This window comes from Pygocentrus nattereri, chromosome 3 (assembly GCF_015220715.1).
Source record: "Pygocentrus nattereri isolate fPygNat1 chromosome 3, fPygNat1.pri, whole genome shotgun sequence".
NCBI lineage: Eukaryota > Metazoa > Chordata > Actinopteri > Characiformes > Serrasalmidae > Pygocentrus > Pygocentrus nattereri.
Window position 1 is genome coordinate 51,334,567 of NC_051213.1, and position 20,978 is coordinate 51,355,544.

At 46.8% G+C, this 20,978-nt stretch overlaps 1 protein-coding gene across 1 annotated transcript in view; it reads left to right on the top strand.

Moving 5' to 3' along the window:
• The window catches only part of LOC108415686 (rap guanine nucleotide exchange factor 5-like), an 87,312-nt gene that overhangs the window by 34,480 nt on the left and 31,854 nt on the right, over nucleotides 1-20,978 (top strand). Inside the window, exons 10-11 of the mRNA XM_037537346.1 lie at nucleotides 9,541-9,641; nucleotides 10,488-10,588. Of these exons, the coding sequence (XP_037393243.1) occupies nucleotides 9,541-9,641; nucleotides 10,488-10,588 (202 nt within the window). The remainder of the gene's footprint in view (nucleotides 1-9,540; nucleotides 9,642-10,487; nucleotides 10,589-20,978) is intronic.

Here is a 20,978-nt window from a genome sequence, read left to right on the forward strand (position 1 = left end):
TGTGTCTGTGTGTGTGTGTGTAGTGGTGTAGTGTGTGTGTGTGTGTGTGTGTGTGTGTGTAGTGGTGTAGTGTGTGTGTGTGTGTGTGTAGTGGTGTAGTGTGTGTGTGTGTGTGTGTGTGTGTAGTGGTGTAGTGTGTGTGTGTGTGTGTGTAGTGGTGTAGTGTGTGTGTGTGTGTGTAGTGGTGTAGTGTGTGTGTGTGTGTAGTGGTGTAGTGTGTGTGTGTGTGTGTGTGTAGTGTGTGTGTGTGTGTGTGTGTGTGTAGTGGTGTAGTGTGTGTGTGTGTGTGTGTGTGTAGTGGTGTAGTGTGTGTGTGTGTAGTGGTGTAGTGTGTGTGTGTGTGTGTGTGTGTGTGTGTAGTGGTGTAGTGTGTGTGTCTGTGTGTGTGTGTGTAGTGGTGTAGTGTGTGTGTGTGTGTGTGTGTGTGTGTGTAGTGGTGTTGTGTGTGTGTGTGTGTGTGTGTGTGTGTGTAGTGGTGTAGTGTGTGTGTGTGTGTGTGTGTGTGTGTGTGTGTGTGTGTGTAGTGGTGTAGTGTGTGTGTGTGTGTGTGTGTGCGCACGCCTGCATACGCACAGAGAAGGATGGACACCGTGAGCTTCTGGCTGTGATTATGGAGATGGGTTTTCAGAAGATGTGGCTTATAGAGTGCGTCTCTCAGACTGTTAGCAGGGTTCTGCCCTTACTGTGGGGCGGAGCCTCACCCTGCATAAGAGATCAATTAATTATCTCATGCCCGTCTCTGATTGGCTGACCTTACCAAGGTCCTGTTTGTCCACCTCCTCTCCGTTGCTGCTTATTAACAATGGCAGGAAAATCTGCCCCAGTTGGACCGGACCAAACCGGCGGCACTCGCTGCTGAACTGAGACGATGGATTGTCCTTATTAAAGGCCTTTGTGGGGTTGACCTTTCCTCCCAGGTCTGTCCAGAAGGTCAGTGTGACTTTAAGCTGTATTGTGATAAGTTTGAAAGCTGAAGCGAGGCTGGGCTGCTAAAGGAGCTCGCCTGGGTCTCGTGTTCCGGCTCTGACTGGTTCAGTGAAGACTGGGAGCGATTCAGCTGGAGGCCTTTTTAGCTGAAGTGACAGAAGTAGCACCAGGTGTTCTCCTCCGAGGAGTCGAGCTCCGGTGGCGCTGCTCCCGCAGCACAGTGAAGGTTTCTAAGCTGGCACTGCTGAAATTTTAAGCCGCGCTTTAGTGATGATGTGAATGATGACGTCACTCAATGAGTTGCTGCCTTATTTTTACGAGGGACAGATGACCGGACAGATGACCGGACAGATGACCAGACAGATGACCAGACACAGACAAATGGCACATTAACCCCCTGATGCTCGTCGTCTCTCGGCTCTCTCGCCGTGGACGAACCTTTTGTGGATTAATTCAGTGGCGCCCAGTCAGATAGTTGATGTGTTGAGATTTAACCCAGGAACAAGCCCCGAGGAGGAGCTACAGCTGGTAAACATTATTTTATATTAAAACATTATTAAAACAATATTAGCCTGCTTTGGGACTTTTAGCCACGCCCCCAAAGCGGCCGAGTCAGCTCAGCGTAATGAAAATACAGCGTTCGCTTAGACAGAGCAGCTCCTGCTGCTGTTGCACTGAACAACCAGCTCTGCTGCCAGGAGAACCTCCTCCACGCCCTCTGGACCGCACACACCTACAGAGCACGCTGGGATCTCCTCACCTTTCCCGGGTGCAGTAAACCTCGTATCTCCATTTTTGTCGTTTTTTAGTTTTTGACCGTCTGAAAACGCCTGTTGTTCTTTACACTGTGTGTAAATCATTTCATGATGAATGGACTAAAAGAACCGGCCCAGAACGACTTGGACAGAACTCTGGTTCCATTAAAAGTACAGTAGGTTTTTCCGTGTCGTGTGAAGTGGCCGTGGTGGAGATGCGAGGTTTGGTCCGACAGCAGTGAAGGAAGTTCATCACTGCTCCTCTTCTTCTGGAGTGGCCTGCTGTCCTTTACTGCTGTGACGCTGTGGGACGAGTGAAGGCTCAGCGCGTCGTATCAGTGAAAGATAAAATACAAGCTCCGCCCTGAAACGCCGCCGTTACTGTTGATCCAGATTCCGTAAAACTAACCGGCCCGACTTTTTCAGTCTCAGCGTCATTTCTGACTCCGTGTTTAATTACTATGGAAATATGAAGAACGTCAGTTCAATTCAGTTGTAGTGTTAATGAATCCACATCGTTAATGCTAAATTAATAGTTTTAATGATGACTATTAATGCTAATTAATTAACTTCATGCTAAATGAATAGTTTTAATGATGACTATTAATGCTAATTAATTAACTTCATTCATGCTAAATGAATAGTTTTAATGACTTTATTAATGCTAATTAATTAACTTCATGCTAAATGAATAGTTTTAATGACTTTATTAATGCTAATTAATTAACTTCATGCTAAATGAATAGTTTTAATGACTTTATTAATGCTAATTAATTAGCTTCATGCTAAATGAATAGCTTTAATGACTTTATTAATGCTAATTAATTAACTTCATGCTAAATGAATAGTTTTAATGACTTTATTAATGCTAATTAATTAACTTCATGCTAAATGAATAGCTTTAATGACTTTATTAATGCTAATTAATTAACTTCATGCTAAATGAATAGTTTTAATGACTTTATTAATGCTAATTAATTAACTTCTTGCTAAATGAATAGTTTTAATGACTTTATTAATGCTAATTAATTAACTTCATGCTAAATGAATAGCTTTAATGACTTTATTAATGCTAATTAATTAACTTCATGCTAAATGAATAGTTTTAATGACTTTATTAATGCTAATTAATTAACTTCATGCTAAATGAATAGTTTTAATGATGACTATTAATGCTAATTAATTAACTTCATGCTAAATGAATAGCTTTAATGACTTTATTAATGCTAATTAATTAACTTCTTGCTAAATGAATAGTTTTAATGATGACTATTAATGCTAATTAATTAACTTCATGCTAAATGAATAGCTTTAATGACTTTATTAATGCTAATTAATTAACTTCATTCGAGACTGCTGTGCATGTTTTGGGCGTATATGGAGAGCCTGAACAGAGCCGGATGTGGAGGATGGAGCAAAGCGCCTCCAGGGCTTTACGGTTTCTTCGTGGCGCGTAGTTCACATCGTTTAGGTAAATGACTGGGCGGAGTCAGTGCCACGCCTCACTGGGCCGATGGCATCGCACCCGTGGAGGCGCCCGTATCGCAAACCTTACCCTGAAAACAGAATATTCACACTATTCCAGCCTCTCGTCTCCACCTACATCAGTGTTTCGACGCGTCTGGACGGCGCTCTGATTTAGATCCCCGAGAACATTCCACACATTCTGAGGAGCATCTCTGCTTTCGCTCAAACCGCGGCAGCAGCGGCGCTGCAACCTCTGGAGTTCAGACTGCAGTGTGAACCGAGACCGTCAGAGCTGGGCCTTCAAAATGGGGGAAAAACCACCTATTGCTCATTTCCACTAGCATTCCTATGGGATTCTGAATAGTATGTTAGCGCTGAGCTAATGCTGGTGAATATGAGCATTTCATGGCGGTTCTAGATTAAAGTTGGACGTTTGAATCTTGTGACGGACACGTTCATATATCTGATGATGATCCTGATTGGACGATTCTCTCCTGGGCTTCTAAAGATTTTAACCCTTTGCTTCCAATCAAAACTGAACAATGAAATGAGAGCGCTGGTGCTGTACTTGCTGAGTTTAAGTGCAACAAGCTTGAAAATTCGATTAAATGAAGATGCACTAAAAATTGCAGGTGCGTAATTTTAGTATTTCATGCAAGTTATTAGAAGAACCTGAAGGACCTGAAGGTTCCTCTGGAGGATCTACTACACAGAAGTTTAAAAACAGAGAATAAAATCACCAGTAAGCTTTTTAAGAAATGGTTATTTTTTAAAATTATTACATTACAGTAGGAGTTTCAGCCTGGACTGCTCTTTAAATGAGGCACTATATAGGGCAGCCAATCAACACAGGGCTTATTTACATATATCGGTCTTAAAGACCCAGAAACAGAAGCAGGCCGTGTAACCGTCAGGCGTTAAGAGAAGTGGTCATGTAGAAATGATCTGACACACGAACTCGTGAGTGACCGTCTGAAAAGGGCAGGATGGTCTGAGATTCATTTGGCGGTTCACGGGAACAAGAGCAGCGCCTTTGCCTCCTCACTGATCTGAATCGAGAGATCTTGGTCTTGTTGTGCTGTGTTGTTCAGTGGTGGTGGAATGGTGTGAGATGGTCTGTCTGGGATCATCAGTGAGATGTTCCAGAAGCCTCTGCTGTCTGTGTGTGATGTGTTTCCAGGCAGTTGGATAAGTGTTTGGATGAGAGCTGCTGTGACGCGCTGAACTTTCCATCCTGCTGCTGAAGGAATGTTTCAGTGTTGATGATGAAACGTGAATCGTCAGCGCAGCCAGCTTGGAGATGAAGCTCTTCAGCTGCAGGTCATGAGTGTCTGTCCTAGGCAGGAGTTCCTCACCGAGTTGTTTAAATTCTGGGTTTGAGGCAACACTTTCCATCTGCTGTGATTTACCGTGTGATACACGCCGTCTGCAGCTTGAAGATGAAGGAAAGTCATCATTTGATTCACGATGTGATTTCTCTTAATTAGCGTTAGTCCATGTTCTGAGTCCATGTTCTGGGGAGCCCCAACGCGCCCGCACCAGACCCTCCAGACCAGAAAATTCTGAAATATTTAAGAACGTTTTAACAAAACTGCCAAACCAATAAGAATAAGACAAAGTTCCTGAGCAGAAAGCATGTTTACGTTCTCTGGTTTAACAGGCAGGTAACGTGGTATGACTGCAGAACCCGCCGTGCTGAAAGGTGGAGGAACTGGGGAAAAGGTGCCGCTGACATTGACTGAGAGGCTCCTCCCTCCGTCTTTCAGTGTGAGGAGAACCGTAAACACGCTTGGTCACTGTGCTGGAGAGCTGAGAGATGATGATGATGATGAAGATGATGATGATGATGATTCATCCTGTGAAGGTCTGAGCCGTTTGTATCAGCCCTGTTTCACTACGTCTGAGTCAGTTCGGTTAGTTCTCCGTGATTGTATCTCTCGCTCTCGTTCCTCTAGCTGGTGGGTTCTTGTTACAGTGGAGGATCTCCAGGGGAACCGGAGCTCCACCAAGCCGCTGCTTCTGTTAGATTGATTAGAAAGACCTCTAAAAGCTTTGAGTGAGAGCGCAGAGCATTCGGTGCTGCAGCTGGGCTTCAGCTTGTGTTAGTACTGCTGGGTCGAACGTTCAAACTAGGAAAATGTGTTTAACTGGTAAAATATGCATTTAAACGTGTTTTTATTGATGGATTTGAAAACTGCCTTGTAAGCTAGAAGTAAACCAGAGTGCCTGGGCGTCGGCGTCGGCGTCGGCCTCCACTCTGTTTTAATGAGCACACCTTCGTTTCTCATGCAGTACATCTATTAGCAGACAGACAGGCTGGACGAGGCAGCACTTTTCTGCTCTAATTGCTCTTCACAGTGGAGCATCCAGACCTTCAGTGGTCTCCGCTGTCCTCACACACCCCCACAGGCCCATCTCGCTGAGGAGGACGGCAGTGGGCCGATCAGCTTCCTCCTCTACCAACCCCATTAGAGCAGCAGCTCCACAGCAGTGGAGCACTTAAAGCACTCAAAGAGCCAGATCCTGCATTTCCTCGTCTGAGGTAACGGCCTGAAAGGCACGGCCTGCTGAGCTTACAACAGCAGACCGGCTGTGCCTGTAAGGCGGCTCTGTTCTGATTGGCCGAGTTCTCCTTATAACCTCAGAGTGAAAGGGTGAATGTCAAAGTGTGGCGAAGTTTTCAGATCTTAGATATTCACAGCGACTCTGTTCTGATCGGTTCTGACCCAAAGCCTCCATAAAGACAGTCGTAGGTCTATAGACATAAAGACAAACTCCGTCATCGTTTAAAGGAAGCTACGTTTCCATGGCACTACTGTCTGTAGGTGGCGCCTTATTTTAGGCACATCCACCCTTTTTGTATTTTTGGTTATAAATGTCTGAGACGTTATTTGCGGATGATTTGAGAAGATTTGGGGAAAAGTCACCCCCATTCATGGTGGAGGGAGACATGCAGGGCGCTGTGCGGCAAAATAGTCCCCAAAGAAAACTCATTATTCCAGATTTTCCACTGTTTTCCATCATCAACATTCCAGATAAGCTCAGAAGACTCGTGTAGGTTCTCTGGTGGTTCTGGATGGTAAATAAAGTGTCTATATCTGTGTTGTAGTCATGGCGACGCCTGGTTCCCATCACCACCACTGTAAAGACGTCTGTCAGTAAAAATGGGCCTTTAAAGTGCCAGGAGCAGCGACGCCTCCGACCCGCTCACTGGGGTTCTCTTTCGCTGGTGGCCTGTGTGAACCGTACGTCAGGACGGTGAAGTGCTTGTGCAGAAGCGACACGCCTGTGTTTACAGAACGCGCTCAGATCCTGCTTGGAGGAGCTCAGAGGAGCCACACAGGCACCTCCTCCTGACGCTCACAGCGTTAAACAGCTTTCCTCAGTTACTCCACGCCCAGGACCGTCTAAAGGAGCTGCCGCTCTCCATCCTGATCTCTGTCTGCCGTGTCTGTAGCGTACATACTTAAAAAGATGGTTCTTCAAGGGTTCTTTACTAAAGGCAGTGGTTCTGTTTAGAACCTGGGCTTCTGTATAGAACCACTGGCCTGCTTAAAGGTGCTTTGGATGGTGAGATGGTGCTTCAGATTGATGGAGCCTGTGATGTATGTGGTTCTGTGTTGCTGCTGTTGGAGCAGATCCTCGTATCTCCATAACGGCGACTTTACAGGAGAAGGAAAAAGACTTGACTTTGAATGTAAGTCAGTGGAACCGGACCCACAATTTAAAGAACAGGCGTCTTCACATTATGTGAAAGACTGAGATACGAGCTTGATCTGATCTAGAACCTTTATTAAAATGATTTATACTGTAGTATAGAGGTGTGTAGTGAAGCTGTGGGCCGCCGGTGGACTCTGGCCATTTAAGCAGCTCTGACCTCTCAGGATTGATTCAGCACTTTGGGCCAGAGCTTCCTTGAGCTTGGGTCAGTTTCAGCCTCGAAGCGTTTGGGTTGATTCGGGTTTCAGGCTCTCAGCGATGTGGTTTGGGTTGGATGTGAAGTTCTTGGGCTGTATTTGGATTTGGGCCAGATTTTAGGCCAGATTGAAGCTCTAATCCATACTAATGCTGAAGAGTAGGTTGAAAAATGCAGTAGCTGTTTTCTGTAGTGCCCCCTAGTGGCCAGAGGAGTGGAATCGACTCAGATATCTTTAATCAGTGTAATCAAATAAAATATTTATCCCTGTAACTCTGTCATCAGATGATCTAGGGCTCGTCTCTGTGTGAAATGTTGAGCTGATAGTGAGCAACGAGGGGCGAAAGGGTTGCTGTGAAAAAAAAATCACACCTCAACGGACAACTGCAGCTTTCTGTCAAACGGTCAGGCACGACTGAGGCATTAAACACACACGGCATTCACACACACACACACACACACACACACACACACACACACGCAAGGAAACTTCTGTGTAGTGTAATTAACCGTCCTGTTCAGCAAGAATGTTCCGGATCAAATTGACCTGAAAATGTGTTTTTCTTTATTATCTTCAGCTCAATGTTAATTTAATGGACATTTTATATATATATATATACACACTCACACACACCCCCCCCAATATAGATCATGATTTTTTTATAACGATCATATGTTTCATTGAAAACAGATTGGCAACTGCTGGACATTCAACACATTTTGTTTTTGTTTATTCTAATTTACACTTTTAAACATTTTTACCATTTTTCTGTCGTTATGCTGATTAATACAGACGCATCCTCTTGTGTTGTGGCTCAAAGTTCAGCGGAGAAGGTTCCACGCTCCAAAAGCCGAGGAGGTGTTGTTCCTGTGTTTACTTTGACACCGGCCAGTTTGACCCGCAGCGTAACAGCAGGGCTGAGAGACGTTCCTGGTTTGGCTGGAAGCAGCCCAGAGTCCGTGCGTTCATTACGACCCTCGTCCACCTTTTCACAGCAGGGGAGCCAGTGATGCAGGAGTTACAGAAACCACGTGGAGAACCTGCTGTAGTCGTCATATCGGGTGTTGCGTGGGGGGCATCGCTTTGTTTTGACTGTAGTAATGATGCAGACGGGGGGACGCCGTCCACTCCGAGCTGCGTAAACGAGAGAGGAGAGATGCTGTAGCTGCTGATGGACGTGCGGTGAGTGAGCGTGACGGATCAGCCGAGTGTGCAGGATTGATAAGACCCGAGTGACGAGGTGATCACAGAACCCCACGGGGAAAAAGCCGCTCACAGACTGCCCGGCGCACGACGCTGCGCTGACTGCGGCCGCGAGATAGCCAACCGGGTTTATATGAGCCTTCATATGTCGCTTATAAATCCCTTAATATTAGAAGGGCAATTCCACCATCTCCCCATAATCCAGCGTGTGGGGTGGAATCAGAGGTTCAGAGGGTTTGGTCTGAAACGGTTCAGACGTCTTTACAGTGGTGGTGATGGGAACCAGACGTCGCCATGACTACAACACAGATATAGACACTTTATTTACCATCCAGAACCACCAGAGAACCTACACGAGTCTTCTGAGCTTATATGGAATGTTGATGATGGAAAACAGTGGAAAATCTGGAATAATGAGTTTTCTTTGGGGACTATTTTGCCGCACAGCGTCCTGCATGTCTCCCTCCACCATGAATGGAGTTGAAGTTCTCTAAACTCTCATAAAACAGCGTCTCAGTCATCAGGCAGTGAATTCAGAACCAGTTCATGTAGGAACTTTCTGTAGGAGCTTTTAGAGGGACGTCTGGTTCCTATCACCTCCACTGTGAGGAGCTTTTAGAGGGACGTCTGGTTCCCATCACCACCACTGTGAGCAGCTCTGACTCGGTACGTTCCTCTAGAAACCAAACGGCTCTGAATGAAACTTGTTCCCCTTTAAATCCTCCTTTTCTCTCACATCAGCTGCGACAACTTTCTCTGCTGTTCTCATATTTCTGCCTCTTGAGACAGTCATGCAAGAATTCTGACTAATTGCTGGACTTCCCCCTAAACTCTAACACTGTATACTGAATAATTCATAAGATACTGAATAATTCATATCAGATGCTGAATATATCAGAGTACATACCAAGTAATTTTAGTAGAGACTCAGTAATTCATAGAGATGCAGTATATTTCTAGTAATTACTGAGTAACTGTTAAATGTTTAACCATCACCTCACAGATTCGTCCGTGAGTTTTAATACGTTTTAGTGTGCGTCTTAATCTGGAGTCTGAGGGGTTCATCAGTACAGATGAATAAATCATTAATTATGCATAAAGTGTGAATATAATTGGTGGGGGGTGCACTGTCGACGCATGATAAAATAACCCCTGCATGATGAAATCTCTTTGATGTGGGCTGGTGGGGGGGGGGGGGGTATTGTGATGTAAATCAGGCAGAGAGGGAATCTCCTTGGTGATAAAATAACCCCCCCACCCCGTCTGTGCAGCCGGTGGGTGACGCAGCAGTCCGGGTGTGTGTGAGGAGAGGAGAGACGCTGCTGCTCCACACGGCCGCGTCACCAACGCCCCCGCCCTCCACCGCACACAGGTAACGCGCGCACACACACACAGACACGCACACGCGCGCACACACACACACACAGACACACACAGACACGCACACGCGCAAACACACACACAGAGACACACACACACACACACACACACACAGACAGACAGCCTCCCTCTCTCTCTCTCTACTTTACTCTCCTTTCTCCTTCTCTTTTCTTTTTCTTTTTATTCCTCTATTTTTCTCTTCCTGTCCCTCCTCCCACTCCCTGTGCCTTCTTTCTGTTTCTCTTTCTACCACTCTTGTTTTCTCTTCTGCCTCTCTTTATCCCTCCCATCTCTCTCTCCTGTCCCTCCCCTCTATCACTCTCTGTCTCTCTCTCGCTCCTCCTCTCTCTCTCTCTCTCTCTCTCTCTCTCTCTCTCCCTCCCCCCCTCTCCCTCCTGTTCCTGTACTCGTTCTCGGTCTCTCTGCCGTGCTGGTTGAGGATGTGCTGCATTGCCCGGCTCTCTCTGAGCGGGAGCGTGAGAGGCTGACGGTAGCTGTTAGTGGGGGAATCGGGGGGCTTCCTTTAGCTGGCTTTCGCTCACGCTGCCCCAAGGAACTGTGTGTAGATGCTGTAGGTCCAGGCTGGGGCTATGGACCCTCCGCTGGACGGCAGGCTGGTGCTGGTGGCTCTGGTGGAGCAGGAGGAGGACGAGGACGAGGACGAAGGCACCGACAGCAGCAGCAGCAGCGAGATGAAGACGCTGCCCACTTTCGACGTGCCGTACTTTCGCTACATTGACGACGAAGGCACGGAGGAGGAGGAGTGGTGCAGCAGCAGCCGCTCGCTGTCCTCCATCGAGGAGGAAAACTCCACTGACTCGTCCGGTCTCTCCCGCAGGTACGCCGCCGTCCCCGCGCCGCCACAGAAGGTCCTGGAACACCTGCTGAGCCACCTGAGGCTGGACCAGGAGCAGGGGAGCCCGCAGGCTGGAGAGACAGGTAAGATACACGGTTATGTAACATGCCGACACGTCTGAGTGCAGTACTGCACAAATACGGACGTGGTTGGGCAGCAACCGGGTGAGTCTTCATATAAAGAGACTCGTTACATTGTTACTGTCATGAAAAGTAACTTGTTGCATTACAACTTTACAGCTGTTAAGAGTAACATGACAGTTTCAAGATACTCAGGATATTCCAGCGTTACTGCCGTTTAAAGCAGCGTGCTGCATTACACTGTTACTCCCGTTGTAACTCATTATATTACAGTGTTACTGCCGTTACGTACATTTTACGCTGTTAAAGCTAGTAACGGTCATTTTACATGGTTAGTCATTACATTTTACGCTGACATTGCCATTAGGCCAATTTTACAATGCCATTAAAAGCAAGTTGCTACACTCTTACTGACATTTAAGTCATGTTACATCACAGTTTCTCCCACTGTAACCCTTTCATTACACTGTAACTGCAGTTTCAATATACTTATAATATTACAGCATTACTGCCCTCATAACCAGTGCTGGACAGTAACCGAGTAACCGAGTAACTGAGTAACTGAGTATCTGAGTAACTGAGTATCTGAGTATCTGAGTAACTGAGTATCTGAGTAACTGAGTATCTGAGTATCTGAGTAACTGAGTATCTGAGTATCTGAGTATCTGAGTAACTGAGTATCTGAGTATCTGAGTATCTGAATATCTGAGTATCTGAGTAACTGAGTATCTGAGTATCTGAGTAACTGAGTATCTGAGTAACTGAGTATCTGAGTAACTGAGTATCTGAATATCTGAGTAACTGAGTATCTGAGTAACTGAGTATCTGAGTAACTGAGTATCTGAGTAACTGAGTATCTGAGTAACTGAGTATCTGAGTAACTGAGTAACTGAGTATCTGAGTAACTGAGTATCTGAATATCTGAATATCTGAGTAACTGAGTAACTGAGTAACTGAGTATCTGAGTAACTGAGTATCTGAGTAACTGAGTAGCTGAGTATCTGAGTATCTGAGTAACTGAGTATCTGAGTGTCTGAGTAACTGAGTATCTGAGTAACTGAGTAACTGAGTACCTGAGTAAATGTAATTGGTTTCTGTACTTTAGTATTTTTGGTGTATCTGTACTGAAGTTTCTCCGTTCTGGACTTTTTCCTTTCACTCCACTACATTTCAGAGTCTAATATCCGACTTTTTCCTCCTACATTTTGAGAAATCTGTGGTTCCTTTTGGTTTCTGTGTGTATAAAAACGTAACATGTCAAAACGAAAGAAGCGCAAAGCCAGAGCACCAATCAGGGCCCAGCGGTCACTTTGTTTAGAGCTGGTTTTGACCTGTTGGTCATACCGACCCAGTGCAGCACGCGGTTCAACGTCAGCGCAGCAGCGTAAAACTTTGGGAGAGTCTGTTCAACATAAATGATGAACTAACCTAACTTTGTGTAAATAGAGCTCAATATAGAAATATGTCCACATATGCAGTCGAGACTGACGCGGCTTTTTTCTGAATTTCTACAAACACCATTTCATTTTATAGTAAATGAGTTTGGGCTGGTTTATGTTTATGAACAGACGCCTACAGATCAACATAGTAAAGGAGCTCATCTGTGATCCTGAGTTTAAAGCCAGTTTTTATTCAACTTAAACTTGGAACTAAGTTGTAAATAAATCTGAAACTGAAACTTTGCTTGTGTGTAAAAAGTGATTTCAGAGCCACTCGGTTCTCCCTGATGGAAACTGTTTACCTTCAGTGTTTTGTGCTTCTGATCATTTTAATAGACGTCAGCGTCACTAATTAATGACGTTCTATTAAAAGACTGGTTTACCAAGAGAGACACTGGAGGATTTTCACCTAAAATGAGTTCATGAAGCCAGTCTGGTTATAAAAATGATAACAGGACATCAGAGCCAGAATTCCTCTTTTAGTACTTTTACTTTATACTTAAGTACATTTGAAGGGAAATACTTTAGTACTTTTACTCCAGTGGAGGTCTAAAGGAGGAACTTCTACTTTTACTGGAGTGATATTTTACCCTGGGGGTCTCTGCTTTAACTCGAGTACAGGGTTTGTGTACGTCGTCCACCGCTGGTCAAAAGTGGCCTGTTACTTTGTTGCTGCAGTTAAAAGTTGAAAGTAACTTGCTGCATCACAATTTTACTGCGGTTTTTGAGGATAACCGGGAGTTTACTGGCGTCCTGCATGTTTATATCCTCCACAGCTGTGACGCCGCGCTCAGTCACTGTTTACTCGGCTCGGTTTACAGTTGAGGAGTGTCTGCTGTAAAATGTCAATACAGACTGTTGACTGACTCTGTGTCCTCACCGGCCGGTCTCAGGACCAGCTCTGCCTCTTTACACAGACACGCCCTAATGAGGGCAGGCAGCCGGGACGGGGTCAGTGTCTGAACTGAACTGGAGCTTTTAGGCTGATGTAGCAGATTTAAAATCTCATTTTAAAATGTTAGAATCTCATTTCTGAAATGAAGAAGCTTCATTTCTTGAGTAAAAGTCAAACATTTTGATCAAACTTGCCATCATCTGTCAGCAGTCGTGGGCTGGAGGTCAGGGAACCGGCCCTGAGACCAGTAGGTCAACAGTTCGATCCCCAGAGCCGACAGCACATGACTGATGTGTCCTTGAGCAAGACACCTAACCCCCAACTGCTCCCCGGGCGCTGTGGACAGGGCTGCCCACTGCACTGGGCAAGTGTGCTCACTGCCACCTAGTGTGTGTGTGTGTGTGTGTGTGTGTGTGTGTGTGTGTGTGTGTGTGTGTGTGTGCTCACTAGTGGCTCATTGTCATAGGGCTCACTGTTTGTTTAGCTTTAATCCAGCCAGGTGAGGGAGACGCACACAGACGGCTGGTGAGATAGACTGTGCTAAATTCTGTCCCCCTTCAGAAACAGGACAGGAGCTGAAATCTAGCCGTTTAGAGTATTTTAGGAAAGTAGGCTGATAAAAACGGACCCTGGTGCATTGGAGGCGTCACAGCGCTTCTTTTAAAGGGCCAAATTGATTGATTAAAACTGTTTTCCTCAGTTTAATGTGAAGGCTGTGTACTGAGAATGAGGGTTCTAGACTGACCAGCCTGTGAAGCGCAGTTCGCCAGTGGAGACCCTGAGCTGTTACAGCTGTAACCCTCGGTGTCTTCAGCTCCTGGGAACTGGGTTTGCATTGGTTTCTTATGTGGCATCACAAACAGCCCCGCCCACTCATGCTGAAGATAAGGCTCATTAGAGTTTCAGGCTGGACTTCTTCTTGAACTACCGTCCGTCAGTCATGCAAAAACACCATCAAACCACTGGGTGCCCATGTAGAGCCCGTGTGCGGGAAGCACTGCAGTTATGGGACAGAGATTCCCAGACAGCCTGTCGGGGGCTGTGGGGGCTTCCCGCTGCATTAGTTGTGGTTGCGTGGCACATTGTTGCCGTGTGAGCCTTTGATAGCAGGAGTATTGATTTAACACGGCCAGAGATGCTTCTGCTGGACCATCAGCAGATTCAGCCCCTGTTTACATCCTCGTGCAGACGCCAGGCGCAGTGCGTGTGTGAAGATGGTTTGATGGTTGATGGGGAAGATGTTTTGTCTGGGGGGACGCGTGATGGAGCAGTACGTAAAGTGTCTTTACTGCCAGATCGGAGTTGCTGCTGGACAGCAGGTTTGGACTGAATGTGTAAGCGTGTCTGTAAACCGAGGCGCTTCAGTGGTAACACAGTCCAGGATGTGACCTGCTGGTGTTTGGATCCGTGTAGATTGTTTTTTCAGCAGCTAAGCTTAATTATGCTGCATTCCCTCCACAGAGAATTCAGCCAGCATGTACAGCAAAACCCAGAGAACCCTGATGGATTTGATGGTCAATACCAGCAGAAGCGACAGCTTGCCTGAGAAGCTGATTGATCCCTTTGTCAGTAGAGCTCATTCCTCCTGTTTACAGTCTGGTGTTGGGATGGAAAGGCGGAGGAATCTTTTGCTGTTAGTTTGAAGTTTTAGGTTCTGGGTCCTGAACGAGGGAGAAATGTGCTGCCGTGGTTGTTTTACTTCTCCACAGTGGAGGATCGTGTGTCGTCACTGAGGGGCACAGACGTCCTTCAGAGTCTGAAGAATCCCGTCTACTGGTTTGTTGTCCTTTGTGGAATGGAGGTGGATTAGATGCTGAGACTAACCATCGGGTCTGTGGAGCTCGAGCAGCGGCTGGTTTTAGTGGCCAGTTAATGCAGCAGTCTGACCCCACAGGCCTCACATCCCTCTCGGTCATGGGAAGCAGGAGAATATAGACCCAGCTCGTTAGTGTGGGTGTGGATTTGGATCCGGCCGCTTTAGTACGGCGACTGGGCCTTAATGACTATTGACGAACTGCAGCAGTGTGTTAAATGTGTGCTTGTGGTTTAGAGCCTGAAGCAGAATTTCACAGCACAGTATCGTCAGCTTACATCACCCTAGCCAACGTGTGTTTGGGGGAGGGGCTTGAGAGGGAACACTGAAGGGAGGGGCTGTATTATTTGGGGCGGGGCTTTGTTAGGAGCACTCAGTAGTGTTATGGAAAACGGATCCATAATTTGTGGCCACCAGCTTCCATTCACTGTTAGCCACATCTCCTTGTATCCACTGTCTCCTTTATCTCCCTTTAATGAAGTCGCCGTAGCAGCGCTGTTCGGCTGGATCGCTGCTCAAGGCCTGCTGAAGGTAATTGGTGAGCAGTGGTCAATGAGCAGCAGTCAAAATCAGTCCAATACGGGTGACAGGAGAGCTTAATGAATCGCTGAGCTCAAACTGGAGTCGATGATTACACCCAGCCACCCCCACACAAACCCGCTCAGCACTTCTGCTGGGAGAAAAGGGGAAATCATTCCAGTGGAACGCTCGTTCAGTGTTACGGGTGCAGAAAGGCGTCAAACGGCACCGACTGTGATATTGAACCCGGGAAGGGTTTTCTGAGAGGCAAGTCCTCGGCTGACGACATAAAATATAATCAAATACACTCATTTTTCAGTAAAGAGTTCACTAATAACAATCAGCTGAAGTATTCTGCCAGGAAATGTTGCTTTACAGTGTGGTGATGAGGAGAAGAGCGTTCGGTCGCCCATCGCTGCACTGCAGTCATTTCATGAACTTTTTGTGGTGTCGTAGTGACCCTGTATAATAAAAGCGCCACTTTTCAGACGCCGGGGCTCCCTGCTCCCTACATGGTGCACTACGTAGGAGTTTCAATACTGGATCCTGCAGCCCAACAGAGCAAAACACAGCTGACAAACAGTCGTTTGGGACTCGGACACATTTATACTGGACACACAGTCACTGTTTGGATGTAGAGGCTAGAAGTTCTAAAATTCCCTAGCGCACTATTTAGGGAGTACGGAGCCGTTTGGGACTCAGTCTGGGTTTGACACGGCTTCTGTCTGAAACACGGACATTTCAGCTGAGCTGCTCTCCCATTGGTTAGGACTTCAGGAGCTGCACTGACATGTTGGATTAACTACCAATGTAGTTAGGAAGTGATGGAGGAACCAACCAGTCACACTCTGACTCACAATGAGTGCAGCCAGTTTCATTCTAGGTCCTCTGGAAGTTCTAGATACATGAGACGGCTCTGTGCAGGACTCTGTCACTGTAACGCTGATACACACACGATCAGATATGATGAAGCTTCAGAGAAAACGCACAAAATGACTTTTACAAACTTCAGAAGTTCGTATTTAATCTAGAAGAGCCCAGTGAATGTTAGCTTAGTGCTAGCATACCGTTAGAAATCCCCTAGGGGTGCTAACAGAAATTAGCATTATTGTAGTGTTATTAGTTCCAATAGTTGTGAGTTGTGAGTTCCAATAGTCCCGGTTTCCCACTTTCCTCGTTACATTCATGCATTTGGTGTATTTTAAAATGAGACGGGGGGGTCCGAGGTTTCCCCTCTGCATGTGCGCGGGTGTGTTAGCCATGATGTTTGGGAACTGTTTTCTTGGAAATTCCCTCAATAACCAGGCAAGCCTTCAAGCCATCTTCTGCACCGTCCTTCAACTGTCCGTCAAACATCCGTCTATTTCTCCTCTCAGCGCTGACCTCCTCCGTCAGCCTGTCCCTCCCTCCCCAGCTCTGTCCCTCCCTCCCCAGCTCTGTCCCTCACAGTCTGCTGTTTCCCCTCCAGGGTCTCCACCTGGGAGTGGTGAGGGCCTTCACGCGGTTCTGCAGTTCTGTTCTGAGAGACGCCCTAATAATACAGCTCCTCCCTTCAGTGTTCCCTCCAAAGCACCGCCCCTAATAATACAGCTCCTCCCTTCAGTGTTCCCTCCAAAGCCCCGCCCCTAATAATACAGCTCCTCCCTTCAGTGTTCCCTCCAAAGCCCCGCCCCTAATAATACAGCTCCTCCCTTCAGTGTTCCCTCCAAAGCCCCGCCCCTAATAATACAGCTCCTCCCTTCAGTGTTCCCTCCAAAGCCCTGCCCCTAATAATACAGCTCCTCCCTTCAGTGTTCCCTCCAAAGCCCCGCCCCTAATAATACAGCTCCTCCCTTCAGTGTTCCCTCCAAAGCCCCGCCCCTAATAATACAGCTCCTCCCTTCAGTGTTCCCTCCAAAGCACCGCCCCTAATAATACAGCTCCTCCCTTCAGTGTTCCCTCCAAAGCCCTGCCCCTAATAATACAGCTCCTCCCTTCAGTGTTCCCTCCAAAGCCCCGCCCCTAATAATACAGCTCCTCCCTTCAGTGTTCCCTCCAAAGCACCGCCCCTAATAATACAGCTCCTCCCTTCAGTGTTCCCTCCAAAGCCCCGCCCCTAATAATACAGCTCCTCCCTTCAGTGTTCCCTCCAAAGCCCTGCCCCTAATAATACAGCTCCTCCCTTCAGTGTTCCCTCCAAAGCCCCGCCCCTAATAATACAGCTCCTCCCTTCAGTGTTCCCTCCAAAGCCCTGCCCCTAATAATACAGCTCCTCCCTTCAGTGTTCCCTCCAAAGCCCCGCCCCTAATAATACAGCTCCTCCCTTCAGTGTTCCCTCCAAAGCCCCGCCCCTAATAATACAGCTCCTCCCTTCAGTGTTCCCTCCAAAGCACCGCCCCTAATAATACAGCTCCTCCCTTCAGTGTTCCCTCCAAAGCCCTGCCCCTAATAATACAGCTCCTCCCTTCAGTGTTCCCTCCAAAGCCCCGCCCCTAATAATACAGCTCCTCCCTTCAGTGTTCCCTCCAAAGCCCTGCCCCTAATAATACAGCTCCTCCCTTCAGTGTTCCCTCCAAAGCCCCGCCCCTAATAATACAGCTCCTCCCTTCAGTGTTCCCTCCAAAGCCCCGCCCCTAATAATACAGCTCCTCCCTTCAGTGTTCCCTCCAAAGCACCGCCCCTAATAATACAGCTCCTCCCTTCAGTGTTCCCTCCAAAGCCCCGCCCCTAATAATACAGCTCCTCCCTTCAGTGTTCCCTCCAAAGCCCTGCCCCTAATAATACAGCTCCTCCCTTCAGTGTTCCCTCCAAAGCCCCGCCCCTAATAATACAGCTCCTCCCTTCAGTGTTCCCTCCAAAGCCCCGCCCCTAATAATACAGCTCCTCCCTTCAGTGTTCCCTCCAAAGCCCCGCCCCTAATAATACAGCTCCTCCCGTCAGTGTTCCCTCCAAAGCCCCGCCCCTAATAATACAGCTCCTCCCTTCAGTGTTCCCTCCAAAGCCCCGCCCCTAATAATACAGCTCCTCCCTTCAGTGTTCCCTCCAAAGCCCCGCCCCTAATAATACAGCTCCTCCCGTCAGTGTTCTCTCCAAAGCCCCTCCCCCAAAACAAAAAGTAGCTCCTCCCTCCAGTAGTCCCTTTGAAGTCGCTCCCCTAATCCAGTAAAGTGATTTATGAGTGTTTTTGGAGATGACCCGTCAGAACCGCTGTGATTGGACCTCATGGGGAAATGAAAGAGATCGTGGCTTTACGTTGCTGAGCCTGTTACTAGCAGTGTTTGCTGACTGTGTTCTGAGTGGCGTCGTGTGCTGGCGGTGGTTGTTATTCAGCCTGGCTGTTGCCGTCTGAGCGGGGTAGTCGCTGTATTCAGGGTCAAGTGCGTCTCGGATAGGAATCTGATGGGTGTCCAGGCGTCCTTGGCCAGTTCCGTGGCGTCAGCGCTGAGAATTCTCTGAAAGTCTGCGTGAGGTGCTTTAACGCTCTGCTGCTGCTGTACACAGCGGAGGAAAGCTCAGCTGCCTCTGCAGGGCGACGGTCGAACGTGTTTCTTCTGCCCTCGATCTCTCAGATAATGAAAAATTCATCTTATTTCCTGAGGAATGAGCACAACGCTGGAGAAATGAACGAGGCAGAGCAGCTCACACTAACCTACAGCCACCGGAAAGGCCCACGCACAGGAGTTCAGGAAGCGTAGGGGGCGATACGGCTTCTACTGTTTCATTTAAAAAGCTCTATAATGTTCATATGATCCACACAGTCGCTCTGACAGACTGTAATACACTACAGGAAGCGTAGGGGGCGATACGGCTTCTACTGTTTCATTTAAAAAGCTCTATAATGTTCATATGATCCACACAGCCGCTCTGACAGACTGTAATACACTACAGGAAGCGTAGGGGGCGATACGGCTTCTACTGTTTCATTTAAAAAGCTCTATAATGTTCATATGATCCACACAGTCGCTCTGACAGACTGTAATACACTACAGGAAGCGTAGGGGGCGATACGGCTTCTACTGTTTCATTTAAAAAGCTCTATAATGTTCATATGATCCACACAGTCGCTCTGACAGACTGTAATACACTACAGGAAGCGTAGGGGGCGATACGGCTTCTACTCTTTCATTTAAAAAGCTCTATAATGTTCATATGATCCACACAGTCGCTCTGACAGACTGTAATACACTACAGGAAGCGTAGGGGGCGATACGGCTTCTACTGTTTCATTTAAAAAGCTCTATAATGTTCATATGATCCACACAGTCGCTCTGACAGACTGTAATACACTACAGGAAGCGTAGGGGGCGATACGGCTTCTACTGTTTCATTTAAAAAGCTCTATAATGTTCATATGATCCACACAGTCGCTCTGACAGACCGTAATACACTACAGGAAGCGTAGGGGGCGATACGGCTTCTACTGTTTCATTTAAAAAGCTCTATAATGTTCATATGATCCACACAGTCGCTCTGACAGACTGTAATACACTACAGGAAGCGTAGGGGGCGATACGGCTTCTACTGTTTCATTTAAAAAGATCTATAATGTTCATATGATCCACACAGTCGCTCTGACAGACTGTAATACACTACAGGAAGCGTAGGGGGCGATACGGCTTCTACTGTTTCATTTAAAAAGCTCTATAATGTTCATATGATCCACACAGTCGCTCTGACAGACTGTACTACACTACAGGAAGCGTAGGGGGCGATACGGCTTCTACTGTTTCATTTAAAAAGCTCTATAATGTTCATATGATCCACACAGTCGCTCTGACAGACTGTAATACACTACAGGAAGCGTAGGGGGCGATACGGCTTCTACTGTTTCATTTAAAAAGCTCTATAACGTTCATATGATCCACACAGTCGCTCTGACAGACTGTAATACACTACAGGAAGCGTAGGGGGCGATACGGCTTCTACTGTTTCATTTAAAAAGCTCTATAATGTTCATATGATCCACACGGTCGCTCTGACAGACTGTAATACACTACAGGAAGCGTAGGGGGCGATACGGCTTCTACTGTTTCATTTAAAAAGCTCTATAACGTTCATATGATCCACACGGTCGCTCTGACAGAGTGTAATACACTACAGGAAGCGTAGGGGGCGATACGGCTTCTACTGTTTCATTTAAAAAGCTCTATAATGTTCATATGATCCACACGGTCGCTCTGACAGACTGTAATACACTACAGGAAGCGTAGGGGGCGATACGGCTTCTACTGTTTCATTTAAAAAGCTCTATAATGTTCATATGATCCACACGGTCGCTCTGACAGACTGTAATACACTACAGGAAGCGTAGGGGGCGATACGGCTTCTACTGTTTCTTTTAAAAAGCTCTATAATGTTCATATGATCCACACGGTCGCTCTGACAGACTGTAATACACTACAGGAAGCGTAGGGGGCGATACGGCTTCTACTGTTTCATTTAAAAAGCTCTATAATGTTCATATGATCCACACAGTCGCTCTGACAGACTGTAATACACTACAGGAAGCGTAGGGGGCGATACGGCTTCTACTGTTTCATTTAAAAAGCTCTATAATGTTCATATGATCCACACAGTCGCTCTGACAGACTGTAATACACTACAGGAAGCGTAGGGGGCGATACGGCTTCTACTGTTTCATTTAAAAAGCTCTATAATGTTCATATGATCCACACAGTCGCTCTGACAGACTGTAATACACTACAGGAAGCGTAGGGGGCGATACGGCTTCTACTGTTTCATTTAAAA